Below are 19,550 nucleotides of genomic sequence, written 5' to 3'. Positions count from 1 at the left end.
TTAACTACTTTGGCTTTCCAGTAGAATTAAAGACATAAGTAGTAGCAAGGAAGGTACTAACTTGAAAGGATTTGGGATATAATTTTCTCTAATTTACTTAAGATGGATAAAGCACATGAGTTTTAATACTATTGATATTAAAATTTAAAGTGTTTAATATTGTTTTTGCTGGATTTAACTGATTAACTTTTAGTTGACTTTTGTCGGAAGTTATCTTAGTATTTACATAGAATAATGTGCTTTATATTAAAACACTCATTCACTTGTGTCCTCTAAATGAAATTATTTCTTACTAACACTTGTTTCTATTAAATATAGAGAACTATGGCATATACCATACAGCCGTTAAAAAGATTGAGGTAATCCATTTCTACCGACATGGAAAGATGTTAGTAAAAGAGAAATTTTAAAAGAAACTAGCAATAGTACAGAAGAGTATGTAAAATAAAATCATTTTTAAAAAAGAAAACTATATGTGATGATCATTATTCATACCTATACAGGTATATATATGAAGAGAAAAAGATCTGGAAAGACACACCCCAAGCTATGACTGGTGGATACTGGGGTGATGAGAGGGGATTCTTGGTAAAGAGTTACTTTCACTTCTTAACTGTTTTTCTATAATAAATCATCTGTATTTCTCTTTTCAATGAGTGTATTTCTTTAAAATTGGATATATATTAGAATAACGCAAATGAAAGAAATAGTAAAAAGTGTCATTGGGGAAACATTATAGCTATAACACAGATAAGATTTTAAAAATTCAAAGTAAAATAAGTATTTAAACTTTTGAACTGAATGAAAAAAACTAATCTAGACAGAACAGTTAAAAGTCTGTATTTTCAGAAATAGCTCACCTTTTCTTAAACTTGGTTATTATGTAGACAGACTGATTGATTTTGCTTTTCAACTGAAAAGCTGAATCAGCTCTCTTCACCTAAATGGGCACTTAAAATCTAGTAAGGAAATGAACACTGTCTACTTTAGAACAGTGCATGAGCTCATTTTTTAAGAAACTCCTCCAAACCTGTGGTTTGTTTTTATCCCATATGGTGATTACAATAATGGGATGTAAAGTAGCTTCAGTCCTAAATTCCAGTAAAATTCTTAAGTTAGGTCCCATTTGATAGAATACATTTCATAATTAATAATTTTAGATGTTACTTCTATATCCACAAGTAGAAATCCCTCTAAAATCATTCTAGTCCAGTTTGTGTACCATAAAATCTCCCAGACAGGTGGCTGTCTTTTAAAACTAAAGTTCTTAATATTAAAACAAAAAACTAGACCTTCCAGCAGTATTCCATTTCACTGTATAACAGGAGGAATATTTAATTTTCAGCCTGTTTGAAATGCTATAGCAAAGTGTTTCAGACCAAATCCCTATTATATTAGCAAATTTAGACTGGAACTATAAAATAATTTGCAATTATTATCAGGTTTATAGTTGTAAATCATAAGTATTTGAAAATATATAAATTTAAAATATTCTGAGCATCCATTTTCCTTATGTTTTAGCATGTTATTAGTTGACACTTATTTGCCATAGGAAAATAGGAAATTAACTACATCTTATGTAATCTTTCTGTAGTATATATTCAGAGATGCGGGTGGATGATGATGATGATGATGATGACGATAGCTGATAAGGTTTGCATGTACCTACCAGTGTTTACTATGTGTCAGGCACTGTTTTAGGTACTTCTGTTGCATTAACTCATTTCAACCACACATACCATAATAAGTACTGTTATTGTTCCCATGTTCCATATTAGGACACTGAGACATAGACAAGTTAAGGAACTCACTCACGGTTACACAATTAGTAAGTATAGATCCAGGTGATAAGGAGCCTGTTTCTCAGCCATTGTGCCTCAAACCCTAGATGTGCATGCTATTTTTCCTTGCAGGATTTCTGATGCCTGGATAGCCCAGGAAACATTTTTGATCTTGCTTTTAACACGCCAGCTGCAATGTGCTTGTCGCAAGTTTTTCAGAGGGAAACGAACTACTCAGCAGGAAATACTGACTATTTACAGTGTGCAAAACCCTGACTGGGAAGTAGTGACTCTCAAATGGAATTCTGCAGTGTCTATCACCATCCCAGAATGAGAGATACTTCATTTGGTTTTTTGAACTAGTGCTCTCCACAGGAATGATGCATTTCTGGAAAACATTTCCCCACCCTCCACCATTCATAGCCGCCAAAACTAACAATACAGCTCACCCTGAGCAGATGCCTTCACCAAAGCCACTTTGATGTCTGTGAACCTTTCAAACATATTAGCAGCATGGCAGCCTGAAATTCTGGAGGGTGTGTACAAACATGTTCTAGAAAGTGCCTCTTCCTGAACAAAACTGTCCCCCTTGATTGTGACTGTGGCATCTGTGAGGGCTGTTGACCAATTCTCTGAGGACCTCCTCTTGAATCTTTTAGACTGAGCTCCTCAAGTTTGTGGCCCTGAAAGAGCTCTTTGGCATCTTGTCCTGTCTAGCCAAGGAGGTTGAGGTAGTTAGTTGTCACTGGTACCTTCTTGGGGTCAAAGTGACACGTACATTGCTCCACTGTAGAAGTCCTGTTACTGTTTCCTGTAGAACTAGCTTGACTGTGTTGTGTAATCAAATCTTTCCTGTGGTTTCCTGGGGATACCTCATAGGTATTTCCTTTCCCATCCAGTATGCATGATGAAAAAAGGGATGCAACATGCAGTTGATTCGATTTTAAATAATTTTTCTTTACATTAAGAATGTAACCTACATGCATATCCTGCAGACTGTAACCAAGTGGATCAATCTAAAAAGTCACTTTGTGTAAAGTAAACCAAATATGTGATACTTTTTTCCCTCTTATTGGCAAAAAAAGTATGAAGTTTGCTAATACTAATTAGGAACATTCTTTCGGTGAAAAGTGAAGGCAATTTTGCATTGCCTACTAAAATTTAAAATGTACATATGCTTTGACACAGCTTTGGTGTCTCTATCCTACAAAAATACCTAGGTGTATACAAGGATCTGTATACAGTATAACCTAAGTTCCCATCAGAAAAAGAATGGTTAAATAATGTAGTGCACATACGCAGAACTATAGTGCAGAGGTGAGCGAGAGTGACGTGAGATCCATGTGTGCTGACATGAGAGGACCATCCCATGAAGAAAACAAAGTTGCGGAAAAGTATGTGTAGTATGTACATCACTTGTATTCGAGGTTAAAAAATAGACTATACTTTCAGTGATCATTTCTATACTTGGTTACTAGGGAAATTGCTCTGAACGTGTAGGCAGCAGAAACCACAAAGAGGAGGCGCAGCATCCTCCCCTGAGCGTGTTGCTTCCCTGCAACTGCCCTTTGCCATTGATGATAGTTCTTCTCTTCTTCTGCGAGAGGAAGAGGGACAGGACGCGGTCTGAATGGTAAAAAATTAAAAAATAAAAAAAAATAGAAAAGCTCTTGGAAGATCCAGATCCAGTAAATAGTTAAAAGTAGTTACTGTTAGTGGGTGTGAACCATTTTCGATCATGTTAAGAATTCCTAAAAACAACTGGATAAGAATTGTTCATAATACCTCAGCTACTTTTGAAAATACATGTACAGATGCTTAGGACAGTGCCTGATACATAATACTCAGTACATGTTAGCTGCACGTAGTAGTCGTTGTGGTATTATTTTTGGGGAAAAAAGATAGTTGTATTCCCTGTATTATTTTTGGGGAAAAAAGATAGTTGCATTCCCTGTATTCTCTTTTGTGTACGCTTAGATTTAAGATGGTTTCATGTGAAGCTGGAGGTTAATCTTGGATTAATTGAAGTGTTTCTTGTTGCATTCTAATGTTCAGGGAAGTGATATCCAGCACTAACTTCACGTCCTAAGATCATTGCAAATTACCAAAGTCATAAAGTGTTTTTACAGGTTTCCATCTTTTTGCCAAGTCCTAATTCTGCTGAGAGTTGCATGTTTTCTATTTCTTTTTTCAAATTAACTTTTAAATTTCACACATTTTCTCTTTATTTGCAGACCATTTTTTATAAAGACTAAAAGTTCATCAATTCAAGGGAAAGTATAAATAGGGAGTGCCAAAGTTATTTAGAAACTCAGGTACTCAGTGTTTGGCAAACTCTCAAGCAACATGGTGTGCTTCCAAGTGATTTGCTGTGCCCGAGTAGACTCAGTTCATGTTTGTGTTTCAAACTCAAACCATCCCTCTCCGTGTTTGTACACCCCACTGTGAGTTGCTCCTCAATAGTTGAAGTCACAAATACATCTTGGCAGAACTGGATTGTATCTCTCCTCCCCAATAGCCTGTTCTAGTAATAGTTAATAACGATTGATCAATGATTATCTTTTAATTACGTTTTGCCCTATTTCAATAATGGCATCAAAGTGATACCATTTCTATTGAAATTTTTGTGTGCTAATATAAATCTTTGGCAAATTCTTAGAGTCATTTTTTTCCCGGACAACATTTCTATTGAAAATATATTTTATTGTGCATATTACTATTTAGACTATTTGTATTTACCTTTTTGAATTTCAGCTCATGCAATCTTTTCTAATTCCCTAATATATAATTACATAGTTTTTATTATGTAACTGTCAGTCTCATGCTAAGGTACCCAGACTCCAGAAGCCATTACAGATAACTTCTTGTAAATCTACAATTGTTTTTCTCAATTGAAAATATATTTCTAAAAGGGTCATAGGAGAGCCCATTTCCTGATTTCTGCCATTTTTGGACAGTTTTTGTTTCCTTTGTTGTTCATCTCAATTATTATTTTAGACCCTATAAAATACTCATTGGTCATAAAAATCCGTATTTAACATAGATTGTACACTGGTGACTGAAGGGTGAGTGTAATGTTTCAAACTTCACTTACTGTTGCATCCTACTTGCTTGGACCATATTTATGTATTCATGCAAAATACGAAGTCCCAGATGGAGGATAAAAAGCAATAAATAAAAATTATTGTTTAATATCTCAATGGCGATGGGCATAATCAAGAAAAAGTAGGATATTGAGTTAGAAGTAATGGGTAAAGGGCTGTGGCATTAAACAGGGTGGCCCATAAAAGCCTCCTTTGTCAAGATAACTTTGGAACAGAGATGTAAATGAAGTGAGGGCATGAGCAATAGTGGTTAACAGGCTGATGAGATTTTCAAGCAGCGGGAGCAGCAACTGTCAAAACCCCAAATGGGAGCCCCCTTGACATATTCAAGAAAGTGCAAGGAGATCACTGTGACTAGAGCAGCACGAACAAAGGAGAGAGGTGTCAAGTCCTGAACAAGGCTGTGAACAGAAGAGAGGTGATTTATTGTTGAAAAGTTACTCTGACTGCATGTGTACAGTGATGAAAGCATGGAGATCAGTGACTTTCAACATGTTGGATGATGACCACCTCAGCTCCAGCAAGAAACGTACTTTACATCATTACCCATTTCCACTTTATTCTTCTTTCACTGACTTGAGTGGTGATGTGCTCTCTGGTTTCACTTGTAGTCCACCTAGCAGAAGAGAACTGTTGTTCAAACATGAATATAAAAATGGTTCCTGCCAGGTCATGGCCAACTGCCTAAGTGACATGTTATCAACACAGTGAACTGGAGACTAAGACACCATTTCCAGAAGGCTCAGCACAGAAGAACACTTACTCTGAGACCCCCAAATTTTACAGGAATTTTCATCCCTTAGGAAAATTCCGGTCATGCAGGATCCGGTCAAGATTAGAAAAGTGCAACTTTAAAAACTATAATGGACCCTTCTCTTCAATCCATTGATCCCTTCAGGGCAGAGAACAAGTAATGTGCGTCCTTCGTCTTGACAGAACCTACCTGGAGGACTGGCTCCAGGAAAGAGCAGACTAGGAGGATGGTGGGCTCTGGAAGCCTCAGCAGGGATTGGTTCACTGCAGCTGGTTCCCATGGTGAATACTTAGGAAGTGACTGTGTATATACCACTGATTTCTTCTGTAAAGAGAGCCACTGCTAAAGGAATAAAAAGTTTAACAAGAAATCCTAAGATTAAAACATGCCTTAAGACCTTCACTGTCCAGAATTCTTTAAGTTATTGTTTACAAGTATTAGTCCAGTAGTAAATTCCAAAGAATGAAAAATGCAGACCTGTAATATATATGGTCCTTTCAGGCAGAGTAAAGATTTGATTCCAAGAATAGATTTGATCTTTCTACCATAAATAATGGTGTTTGTAGACGATATAGAAGGATGAGTTTGATATCCAGAGCATAGAAAATGGGCAATGTAACAAAACCTCTTCAGTTTCTAGTTTCACTAAGTAAGATTTTGTCAACACAAGTATATTTTACTAATGTATTGTTTTGAAGAGGGTTATTTTGGGGGTAATTATTTTCAGTTTTGCAAAAAGATGTTGGCAATATAGTTGTTAAATTTGTGCAAATAATAGGTAAAGCAAAATACCACTGCAAATTATATTTTCCTATGTGTATTAACCTGCACAGAATAAATACTTGCTAAAACATTTGTTAGATATTATATTCTGTGTACCATAATAGGACATAAATTATTCATGACTATATGTGTACAGATATAGATGTCAATATATGCACAGATATAGATACAGTGATGCCCAATACTTAGACCACTGTAATTATCGAGTAACAAAACGGTAAATGTTTTTTAAACTCTTCTAAATCATTTTCATTTACAAGTGTGAGAATGGCAGATTTTGAATGCTGATTCCCACTCTTTCTCTTAAGGTAGAGTGATATTCTTTGGACAAGAAAAACTTTGAGAAACTAGCTTTTTCCTAACCACTTAATAGCTGGGGAAGCTTCATATGTTTTAGGAGCTTTCTATATCCTTCCTTCTCTCAAACCAATGTACAGAGAGGACACTGCCATTCATGAGCACAGAAAATCCACCCAGCAGGACACACTGAAGTAGTTTCCTTCCTGTTACTAAAAGTTAAAAAAAAATTAAGCATTAACCTTCCACTAAAGGGGAAGAGGCTGGTTATTCAGTGGGGCTTAGGGGGTAGGACAAAAATATTGTTCAGTATATTACTTGGTAATAAGTAACAAACAAAAGTTTAAAAATGTAATGGTTTGTTTTCCAGATTTATGAAATATATATGAATGTCATAGTGTCTGCCAATGCCAAATGGCTTTGTCAGAATACCCCTGGTTTCAGAACGCTCCCACATTCAAATATCTTGTCTCTCTCAGTCTTTATTACTAGAATTTTGGAAATGCTGTCTCATGCCCTAGTATACCTCAAGAAAGCATCAGAGAAATGAGATTTTTTTCTGTCATGTTTTATGTCACCCTCCCCCCTTATAAAATATAAATATTAACAGAACAGTTAGTTTTGTATTATGGAACCCAAGGGGAAAAGACAAGGAATGTGTAATAGAATTGATGCAAAATCCTCCTAAATATTTAGGGTAGGCCATTTGTTCATCTGGGCAACTCACACTGAGACAATAGGACTAGATAATGGGAAGGTATATTTGAAACTATTCGCAGATATAAAATGATACCTAATTTATACTTCTCATAATTTTTATTCTTAACTTCAGGCCCTAGCCTTATAGACGTGAAATCAATATGGCAATGCACAGACAAGGAATTCAAATACTTAACCTCATCATGAAAATTAATCTGGAAAAATAAAAATAAATAATAAATCAATCTCTTACAATCTTCAAACCATCCTTGCTGAATTATGCAATATAATATAAGTACCAAATATGCTTATTCACACTGCTAAAAGCCATGGCTATCATTTAGATAAGCTGGTAAACATGGGAAATCAAGGAAACTTGACCGGATAACTTTTTCTGGTAGACAGTTTTCTGATTTTATTCTAAATTACTGATATGAACTTAGGCATAAATTTTATGTAGTCTTTTTATGATTGTTCTGCCAGAAAGTATATTTTACTCTTTAATACTATAATAAACCAGGAGAACATAATTACATGAAATACGTAAGCCTTTTCATCTTTTCCATTTCTGCACAAATAGAAATATTTGCATTGTAGTCACTGTAGCAAAACTGGATTTTCATATTTAATTTTTTTGTATTTGGCCCTTATTTCTTGTTTCAAAAATTCAAGGGTGTTTGTAATTGTAAGATGTTTCTGTTGAAAATAATTATTAAGAGGCCAAGGTGATATTCTACATCATTTTTCTTTCAGTTAATTTTTAAGAATTACTAAAATGAAACATTTTTGAAAAATCACAATATATTTACTATGGATATATTTATTTCAAAATATATATCAGAGCTAGCTTTAACCTTTGAAATGTTGCTGTCCACTTCCAAGTGCAGGTCATCTCACCTGGCTTCTTGTTTTTGTTTTTGTTGTTAAAATGTTCAACTCAGGTTCTACATGGTCAGCTATTATGAGCGGAATCACAGAATAGCAGTTGGAGCTCGCCATGGTTCAGTGGCCCTGTACGACATCCGGACTGGAAAATGTCAGGTAAATAAATCATTGTGACTTCCTCTCCATAAAGCGTGGAAGTTATTGAAAGGAGAGAGAGACTAGCACTTCACCAGTTGACGTGCTGAGCTGCTGGAACATTATGGATAATGCTAAAGGGATCAATAGTTTAATGAAGGACGCACAGAATATAGAGCCCTACTGTCTTCATTCACTGGGACTGAAGGGTTGCCACAGAAGAGTTCATAAGAGAGCCCAGAGTAAGGTGGCACTGCTGACAAACTATTTTGCAATACGTATTTTCTTATTTTAAACCGAGTTTTCTGATCTTATTTTTGCCATGTGTTTTCTGAAAAGTTTGATGATATGTTATTATGATATAATGATTGAACAAAAATTAATTTTCTCTAAGCGAAATGAGGTATTTCACAATTATGAGACAGTGATCTAGTCAGAGTTCAAAAAAGAAGAAGTCACAACAGCATTCATTATAGTTCTATGAAAAGGAAATAGATGCTGTACTTGAAATACTACTTTTTATACTTTTGTAACACTCTTTATGCTTTTATAACACTTCACTGTTTATGAAAAATTCTTGATTTTGTTCCTGATCTTGATCACCTGATTCTTAAAATATACCAGTTGGGAAGAGAGGGCAAATCTAACCCCACTATAGATATAAAAGAATTGAAACATAGCCTTAAATCACTTTATCCCAGAGTCTCACTGTTTCTTCCCAAAATCGGGGTTAGGCTCCACCGTGATCATGGTAAATGTATAATATTGCATTGGTAAATAGTTCCAAGTCATAGCTTATTTTATTTCTTTGTAGCATTTATTAATGTGGATATATTCAACCATATTATCATATTAGGAATTTCCAGAAGGATAGGAAGAAATTCATAAGGATGTAGCTAAAATGTTAAACTGTCTCTTAAATTTAATGATCTATTAATTAATTATCTAAAAGCTTGTCTGACTTTTTTCCATGAAGTAGTTCTAAGAGATGGTAACAGGTGTTCAGGTGTTGGGGGTAAAAATTTCAGGGCTCAGATAAGTTTAGGGGACACTGTTGGAAGGTTAAACAGCTTTCTTTGTTCAGACCTTCTCAAAGTCTCTAGTGTGTGAATGTGCATTGAACATTTTCTGGGAGTGCATCAAGTATGCACTATTTGCCATATTTGTTTAACTGTCAAATATTTTTGTGTGATTTTTTTTTTAAGACATTAACTCCCCACCATAATCTTCCACTGTGGGCCCTCACTGAGAACAATGAAACCACTCTGAATACTTGTTTAAAAGTTAAATTGCATGTTGTTTATAAGATCCTTTCATAAGAGAGACAGGTTCTTCAGAGAGCATTTTAAGATTCTCTTTTGTTAAGACAGTTTTTAAAACTGGAGTATATTACTGCTAGTAAATTTGAGAGAAGTAAACCGCAAGCATCTACCAGGTAAAGAAAAAAAAAAGAACGAGGCGACAAGGCGACCTTGTCAGGCTTCTTTAAAAATGAAGTGAGGAAATCACAGGGAGGACTCTTTGTTACCACATAAGACACAGCTGCCACCAGCAGAGGAAAAGTGAGGCGGTGTGAGCACTGTGAGGTGAGCCCAAGATGAGTGAGAGAATTTCTCATTAAGAATTAATGAGAAAAGACCAAGTTGTACTTCGGGATATATTTCTTTATTTTTCTTCCTACTAAGTGGTCTCAGTGAAGATCTAGGTAACATGCAAAAAAAAAAAAAAAATTGAATATCTTATGTTTTTCAATTAAAATACTTGAGAAATGCTTATCAAAGACATTCTTTCTTAACACGAATATGTAATGTCATTCATATTCCATTGTATGTATATCATTTTAGTATATTTAGGCATTTTATTTTTTATTTTTGTTTTGTTTGTTTTTGAGATGGAGTCTCTCTCTGTTGCCCAGGCTAAAGTACAGTGGCGTGATCTTGGCTCACTGCAACCTCTGCATCGCGGGTTCAAGCTATTCTCAGTTCAAGTGATTCTCACTTCAGCCTTCTGAGAAGCTGGGATGACAGGCGCCCGCCACCATGCCCAGCTAATTTTTTTGTATTTTTGGTAGAGACGGGGTTTCACCATGTTGGCCAGGCTGGTCTCAAACTCACGACCTCAAGTAATCCGCCCACCTCAGCCTCCCAAAGTGCTGGGAGTACAGACATGAGCCACCATGTCCAGCCTATTTAGACATTTTAGTGTCCCCATAATTTTTCCTACCTCATCTTCTTGATTTTGATACCTGAAGTTATCAACCCAAATTATTGAATAACATTTACCTTCCACTTCTGTATGAAAGAGAAGGCTGCACCTTACTCTCATCATTCAGAACATGAAAGCAAAGCTCAGTCTCTAAGGTCAATCATTACTTTTGTTAGTTACCAGTTATAACCAGTGACACTGAACTCCTAAGCTGTTCTCTTAATTCTTTTATGTTACTAGCATTATAATATTTGGGAAAAAATGAGCCAACATTTGAAGCAAAATTCATAGTATGGGTAGCATGTTTAGAAATGATGTATTATAGGTGAATCAAAGGATCATTTTGAACTAAGAATGCAATGAAGCATTTCTTAAAGAATCTGTTGGAATCAGTTAACAGAGGATGTGGGACAATTTTTTTTAGCATGAACGAAGACATAGAGATATCACATAAAAATACATAAAAAGGGATAACTAGAAAATTCATTTGGCTGTGGGGTTATGGTCCCAGTTGGATGGAAAAACAAGACATGATCAGTTAGATGGTGGGAATCACACTGAAGGGAAAGAAATGATCCTGAGGCTGAGAAGAGGCCCAGTGGGGTCCGAGAACCCATGACTGAGAGACCAAAGGGTCATATGTGTCCCCTGTTGTCATTGTGAGATTGGTTGGTAAAAGATAAAGGAAAAATTAAGTCCCTTTCCCTTACCTTTTGGCATTGACTTCTACCTTTTTTTTTTTAATTTTTTTTTTTTTTTAAGATCTGTTATTCCCAGATTATGCAAAACCACAGGATAAATATGGCATGTTGGTCTGAAACATGAATTGTCCTTATATCAAGGGTTGACAAACTATGGCCTGAAGCTAGCCCACCACTTGTTTTAGTAATTAAAGTTTTATACGAACACAGGCACACACATTCATTTATATATTGTCTACTACAATGGCAGAATTGAGTAGTTGTCACTGGCAAAAATTGTTCTGTGGTCCACAAGCCTGAAATATTATCTGGCCCTTTACAGAAAGGGTTTGCTAACGCCTGCCTGAAATAATTGAGGAGGAAGAGTCAACTAATTTAACAGTGATTTAAAACATTATAGTATAATATAGAGGATAAGGATAACTAGAAATTTGTGTGGGGTTGAACTCCATCTCTATGTTAATAATTATTGATATAATCATATGGATATAAGGTTAATATAATTAACTTTGTATCCTTGGAAAAGTTTATCAACTTCTGTAAGCTGAAGCTTCCTGATTTGTAAAATGGTAACAGAAATAATGTCTATTATTGTTAGAAGTATTAAAGAGAAATTTATCTACACACTTGTTAACAAACATGGTAAAGCAGACTTTTTCAAAGGGGGACAGGGTGGTGGGCATAGTGAACACTACAACAGGGTCTCGCAGTGAGGGAGAAGACTCCAGCTCCTGCAAGGACAGTTGGGGATTTATAACAAAGGAGCAGGGTGGGGTCGGTGCATGGAAAATTGCAGGTGGCCCTAGAACAAGGGTTTGGACTGTGAGGGTTCACCCATACGTGGATTTTTTTTTCAATAAAAGTTACGTCGAGTGTGCCTTGCCTCTCCTGCCCCCTCTTACACCTCCTTCACCTCTTCTGCCTCTGCCACCCCTGAGACAGCAAGACCAACCCCTCTTCTTCATCCTCCTCCTCTGCCTACTCAACATGAAGATGAGGAGGATGAAGGCCTTTATGATGATCCATTTCCACTTGATGAGGAGTAAATAGATTTTCTCTTCCTTATGATTTTAACATTTTCTTTTCTGTAGCTTAATTGTAAGAATACAGTATATAACACATATAACATATAACATATGTGTTAAATGACTGTTTATGTTATTGTTTAAGGCTTCTGGTCTTCTAGTACGCTTAAGTAGTAATCAAATTTGGGGAAAGTCAAAAGTTACATGTTGATTTTTAACTGCGGGGGTCAGCACCCCTTACCCCTGCGTTCTTCAAGACTCAGCTGTACTACAAAGAAATATCAAGGATAAGGGGTTTCTGGCTAAGCTGACTTGACAGGATTCTTGCTGAAGGCAGGCCAGGGGATTAAGATATTGGAGGTGTGGTCAGATGCCCAGGGAGGGGGATCTCCTCCTAACTGACTTAGGATTCTTGTTCAAACTGCATTCAAGTAGGACAGAGAGGGAAGCCCAAGTTCAGGCCTAGTCAAGCAGGGAACTCAGAGGAGCCTGATGAAGTTTTTGGTCAAAGGAGAGAGTCCATGTCAGAAGTCAATATGGTAACTTAGGTAAAATTCTTAGCCAGTACCAGCCAAGTAGTTAGCATTTAGTAAATGTTGGCGAGTATTATGTTAAAATAAAGTTGTAAATATATTGTATTACAATTAAATTCCATTAATTGTAGGGAATTTTACGGATGAAACCGGAGACATCTAGGCTTTTGTAGGTTCTAGGGCTAGGAGTTCACCCTGCTCAATAGGGAGTGCTTGGGTGGGAAAGTTGAAGCAGCACTGCCTTAGGCCATGTGAAGGTTTCCTTTCTGCAGGCTGCTCTTGCCTGTGGTGGTAGCTGAGTCTCCACTGATTATGGAGATGGGCAACTTTGATGCAATTCAGTAGTTAAAGTCCTGCTGTGCTGCCGACAGCGCTTTTACTTGGGAACCGCCAGCAATTTATGAATATACCTGACTGGAATTTTACTTAATTTTTTTAACTATCTAACTCCCTGTGAAGAAGTGCTTAAATTTTGTTGATAGGCTGTGCTCTTGCTAAGCAGATGAGTTAGGGTCCCTGACTCCTTAGCGATCCAGAAATGTGTTTGGTTAAGTCAGCAATGAAAATCTTCCCTCTAGCAATATTTGCCTTTGGTTTGGCAGACTTGATATCATATCTCACTGATTTCTAATCCTTTCTGAATGCATTCTTTCTAATAACTGCTCGTTCTTTGCAAGATTCTCTTAGGTTCATGTTAACTAGCTTTCCTAGTGAAGTTTGTACAGTCATCCCTCGGTGGAGTATCCACAGGGAATTGGCTCTGGTCCCCCCTGGGATACCAAAATCCATGGATCCTCAAGTCCCTGATATAAAATGGTGAGGCATTTACCTATAACGAAGGCACATCCTCTCATATACTTAAGTCACCTCGAGATTACTTATAACATCTAATACAATGTAAATGTCATATAAATAGTTCTACCGTATTGGTTAGGGAATAATGACCAAAAAAAGTCTATACACATTAAATGCAGAAGGAACCATCCATTTTGCCTCCAAATATTTTCCATCAGCAGTTGATTGAATCCAACGGTGAGAAAACCGTGGACCGACTGTACGGTGTCACTTGGTGGCATCATCCACTTTGGTAGATGTAGGCATTTACTTTCTTCTCATGCTTTTGTGAAGGGCTACCAAAAAAAAAAAAAAAAGCAATGATGTGTTAGAGAAAGAAAGTGTAGATGAAGACTTCTCTATATCAAATTATTAAAATAACTTTACTATTGAAAAGTTATAAGTTCCTTAAATAACCTGTTCTTAAAGCTTCCTGTTGTCTAGTGCCTGGTACATAGTAGATGCACAATGCAATGCATGTTGTTCAACTAAAAAACTCTGAGGCTTTAGAATAAAAAAAAAACTTTAAAAATATAATATGACATGATAAACCAAAACAAACTGTGCTATAATTATATCAAATACATTAGTTTGGGTATACTTATATTTCAGTATTTCAGAATCACGTCATCAAATTGTTGTTTCTGTATAGAGAGAATAGGATATCTTTTCCTTTACCGAGCCACTGAAACCACACACACCCTTAGCATGGCTTCATACAACTGACTTCCCTTTCTCTCAAATTCTATCTCCCTTAACTTCCATAGCACTGTCACCTGCCTTGGTTTGCAACTATCTCGTTTACTGGATCTCCTAATCTCTTAGAGGACCTTAATGTTAATTCTTATCACTCTACTGCCCAGGGTACAGATTTCTTCTTTCATCTATTCTTTTTCCTAACTTTGGCTGAAAATCCATACATTGTTATTGATACTGATTATTCCCTGTAAGCAGGTAAGACAAATCAGGTCTCTAGCCAGGGCCCCGCCTAAACTCCAGCTCCACGACTTCTAACAGTCTGCTAGACATTTCCATTTGGATATCTTTTGTCTCAAATTCAATGTGTCAGACAATCTCTCTAGCCCCTACTTTCTACCAGCATCCTTTCTAACCTGCCTTTTCCTGTAACTGGCATAATAATATGGCACCACAAGTCATGTTGCCTCTCCTTCACCCGTCCATGTCCAATTACTAAGTTCAGTTAACTTTTCTTTAATGGTATACCTGAAATCTAGCTTTTCTCTCTGCTGACAGCCTAAATTAGGCTCTTGGCCTTTCTTCAAGGCCTTTGAGATTCTGGTTTTGATCATCATACATAATCCTCCCCTCCTATGAGCTGTTTCATTCAATAACCCCATTCTCCATCATTCCCTATCCTCCTTTCCCAGGTTACACAGGAAGTATTCAGAAATATCTATTGGATGATTTATTACAAACACAGTAAGGATTTCAGGAGATGCCTGGTTCCAGTTACATTTATCTTTATATTATATTGAAATGTCTCACCGAGTAAATATAGTTACTTTATACTAATAGGTGAAGCACTCCTAGCAAACAAAAATGCTGAAGACAGTCCACATTAAAATAATGAGTGTTGGCTCTGTGTTTGTTAATGGTTTCATTAATGCTTCTGTTGGAATTTATTTTTCCTGCCCTTTGTGTTACTTATACCCCTTGTAAGTTACACGGCCCTCTCAGGCTCCTTATTTGTATTCATATTTGTTGCTCAAAATAATTATTTTATTGTTGGTGTTTATAATATGCCAAATTTAATGTGATCTCTAAATTCAATTACTAGGCTATTTATTTCCTCTTTCTTACTAGAGAAGGCAGTGTGGTTGCGTAGTGAATAGAGTAGATTCTGAAACTGAGCTGCCTGAATTCAAGTCCTTCCTCGGCTTCTTCTTAGTTTTGTGGCTTTGAGCAAGGCATTTAAACTCTCTGTACTTATTTCTTCATCTATAAAATGGACATAATGACACTTCTAGCATTGTGTTATAAATATATGTAAAACAAATATCAAAAAATGTTAGCTATCCTAATTATTATTTAACCATCGGTTTAAATAAGACTAAATCAGGTCACCCCGTTCTGTTCCCTCCTGCGGGATATACTACTTCATACTGGCTAGATCTGTTGAAATTGTTTTCTTAGGATTTTTTTTTGGCCTTTTTTTTTTTAAAATTATTATTATACTTTAGCTGGTTTTTTTTCCCCCCGGGACTATTTGAACTAGTAGTAGAATGAATACAACATCAACCGAGTAATTTGCAAATTTCAAAATTATACTTACTGATCTGTCCTCATTCATCTGGCTTAATAATTGTCACTTTGTCTATCCTGATTTTTTTTGGTACATTAATCTGTTGTCCTCCTGATATTTTGTTCTTCAGTGTTTTGAAAAAATGTATTATAACATAAATATTGCTTTTAAATTACTGCCATATTAGACTCCTTCTGAGTAACGTGATTAAAATTTATTTAACAGACTTTTTTAGAACAGTTTTGGGTTCATAGCAAAATTCAGCAGCAGGTACAGAGATTTTCCATATACCTCTGCTCCCAGGCATGCATAGCCTCCCCCATGATGAGTGTCTCCAATTGACGAACTTATACTGACACATGGTCACCAAGAGTCAATAGTTTACATTAGGGTTCACTCTTGGTGTTGTGCATTCTATGGGTGTGGGCAAATATATAATAGCATGTATTCTCCCATTATTGTATCATCCAGTATAGTTTCACTGCCCTAGACATCCTTATTTATATAACTTTTATGAATTTTTTTTTTTTACGGTAAATTCTGGATGAGCACTGCTAAGTCAAAAGATTTGTGCATTTTATTATCAGAATGCTCTGATGCTGTTTCACAAATAGTATACAAGCAACTTTTAAACTGTGGGTGTTCTCATAAAAAATGGAACTCCCAGCAGGGCACAGTGGCTCATGCCTGTAATCCCAGCAATTTGGGAGGCCGAGACAGGCAGATCACCTGAAGTCAGGAGTTCGAGACCAGCCTGGTCAACATGGTGAAACCCCGTCTCTACTAAAAATACAAAAATTGGCTGAGCATGGTGACAGGTGCCTGTAATCCCAGCTACTCGGAGGCTGAGGCAGGAGAATCGCTTGAACCCGGGAGGCGGAGGTTGCAGTGAGCCGAGACCACACCATTGCACTCCAGACTGAGCGACAAGCAAAATTCTGTCTCCAAAAAAAAAAAAAAAGGAAAACCCACACTGTCGGCCTGTTTTGCCTCCTGTATTTGTCATCTTAGACAACAGATTGTTTCTCCATTTATTCATGATTTATTATTTATTTTGTTTATAAAACAAACTTATGATGGCTCTTATGTGTGCCAGACACTCTATTACAGGCAAGAGATCAAAAAGTAAATATGAACTGTTCCTACCCTCAGGGAACATAATTTGGTATAGAAGGCAGATATAAATCCGTAATTGAAGTGCCGTGCACAGCCTTTCAAGGAGGGCAGCCTGGAGTGATAGGGAAGAAAGCAAGAAGAGCACTAGCCCAGATTTATTTAGGGTCTGGGGAGGATTGGTTAGGAAGGGCTTCCTGAAGGAGAGGATACCTAAACTGAGCAATTAACAATTAGGAGTTAGGGAAAGGAGGGGAAGGGCAAGGGACATTATTTCAGGCAGAACGTATAACATTTGCAAAGCCCAGAGAACCAAGAAAACATAGGGAAAGAATGCTTATCAGAAACATCAGAAATGTTTCCCCTGATATGTGTGAATGGTTCATATTACAGCAATTTTCAAATCAGCATAATATGGGGAATTTCACAAATCTTAAATGAGAAACAGCTATTCCAATAGATAAGCAGAGACATTTCTTATCTGTGATTTATTACATGCTAAATCAGTAATATAGACATTGTAAACAAAGTTACATAGTATTAGCAAAATATTAAATAACTGATTGCTGACGTTCTCTATTAGCTAAAATTATATTTTGGGGGATGAGGACTTAGCAAGTTATGAAAATGTCTTCAGTGTGTGATTTAAAGCATTTAATGAAAATGAGCCAATGTAATTTTCTATGACAGATTTAATTCTGTCAAGCACTCTAAGACACTAGATAGCAAAAGAAAGCTGATATTCAAGTCTAAACAGAAATGTCAGCAAACACACCTATATTAATGGAAGTTTGGAAAACAATGTGTTCTTCTCTCTAAAAATAACCAAGATTTTACTTCTAGTTAGGAGGAGCAGTGGACCTTAGGGATCTTGTGGACAGTAAGATTGATGTTTCTTTGAGGCAGAATTTTGAGCTTCAGGCACAGTTTTCACGGAGCAGAAGTCTATAACGCTTATACATCAAGGGCACTTACGTGGTGATTGCAAAAATTGCAGTGAGAATTGACTACAGTACTTAGACAGTGACATTTTAGGTATTTTCTTCCTGCTCTTTTCAGCAGCTGGTTTTATGGCAGGTGTTTTCTGTGACATTCTGGAGCAACAACCAGAAATATGGCATCAGGGGTGATCATAAGATGAATGGTTGGAGAAGACAATGGCTTCCTGACACTGCATTGAAGAACTGCCTAACAAGCTACTAGTTTCAAAAGTGAAATGCTATTTAGAGAAGAACTTCTATGTAGAGAAACAGATATCTAGAACAATGCCTGAAATTAGACCATCATTTATTCTGAAAGTTTAAAATTTTTTAAAGAATAGTTTTAACTGACCGTGTGGAGAAGTATTTTTCTGTTATTTATCCCACCACTCCTGAGTACTTCTTGGTTTTTGTTTTGTTTTGTTTTTTGTTGTTTGTTTTCTTTTGTTTTGTCTTTAGACGGAGTCTCACTCTGTCGCCCAGGCTGGAGTGCAGTGGCGCAATCTCAGCTCACTGCAACCTCTGTTTCCTGGGTTCAAGGGATTCTTCTGCCTCAGCTGCCTGTGTAGCTGGGATTACAGGTGAGTGCCACCATGCCTGGCTAATTTGTATTTTTAGTGGAGACGGGGTTTCACCATGTTGGCCAGGCTGGTCTCAAACTCCTGACCTCAAGTGATCAAGTGATCCACCCACCTCGGCCTCCCAAAGTGCTGGGATTACAGGCATGAGCCACCGCACCCGGCCATGAGTACTTCTTATGTCTGTGTTACACTTTGAATGGCAATATTTAAGAATTTCGTACCAAGAAAAAATAAATTATATCCTTTGTAATATCTATAATGGGATGAGACAGAGAGTTCTACATTTACAAACTGAGCAATTATTATAAGCATTTCAACATCCTTGCAAAAGCATTTGATAGGCTAAAATGTACTTTGATTAAAAATTCACATTATTTTATCTATGGCTTAATGCCATTATTTCCCATCTAGCCATTCTCTTTTTCTCTTCAACACTAAAAAAAATATATAAATGCCTAATATATATACATATGTGTGTGTGGGGGGGTGTATTCCACATTTATATAGTCCACAAAATTAGGAAATATGAGGTAGAAGAGTCCTAGTACATTGAATTCATTCTGGATTCACTGCCTCATATTCTTCATATCCACTCTGAGTATATAAAGAATTTAGAACAAGGCCCGGCATCTTAATAGTTATTTATCAAATATGACTCATGAGTATTCTAAAACATATGTAATGAGGACATGAGTTTGTCATTCCTGATAGGTTGTAAAGAGATGTTGATGCTGATTTCAAGGGTTTTGTCAAGATTTGGTAGGTCCTGTCTCAAATGGAACTTCAGATGGACCTCAGGTCTAGTAGAGGAAGAGGCACACACTCGGTACCATTAAAGCCCTGGATCCAGGACCTCAGCCCCAGAAGTCGGTCACTT

General features: G+C 36.6%; 1 protein-coding gene and 1 pseudogene across 7 annotated transcripts in view; both read left to right on the top strand.

Moving 5' to 3' along the window:
- Positions 1–19,550, top strand: part of LOC105477091 (WD repeat domain 7) — a 388,969-nt gene that overhangs the window by 311,988 nt on the left and 57,431 nt on the right. For all 7 annotated transcript variants that reach the window (XM_071085283.1, XM_071085280.1, XM_071085278.1 and 4 more), the window contains one exon: positions 8,360–8,459. In XM_071085283.1, the coding sequence (XP_070941384.1) occupies positions 8,360–8,459 (100 nt within the window). The remainder of the gene's footprint in view (positions 1–8,359; positions 8,460–19,550) is intronic.
- LOC112425797 (small nucleolar RNA U3) lies at positions 3,218–3,416 on the top strand (annotated as a pseudogene).

This window comes from Macaca nemestrina, chromosome 19 (genome assembly GCF_043159975.1).
Source record: "Macaca nemestrina isolate mMacNem1 chromosome 19, mMacNem.hap1, whole genome shotgun sequence".
Lineage (NCBI taxonomy): Eukaryota > Metazoa > Chordata > Mammalia > Primates > Cercopithecidae > Macaca > Macaca nemestrina.
This window is presented reverse-complemented; position numbering and strand designations above follow the sequence as displayed.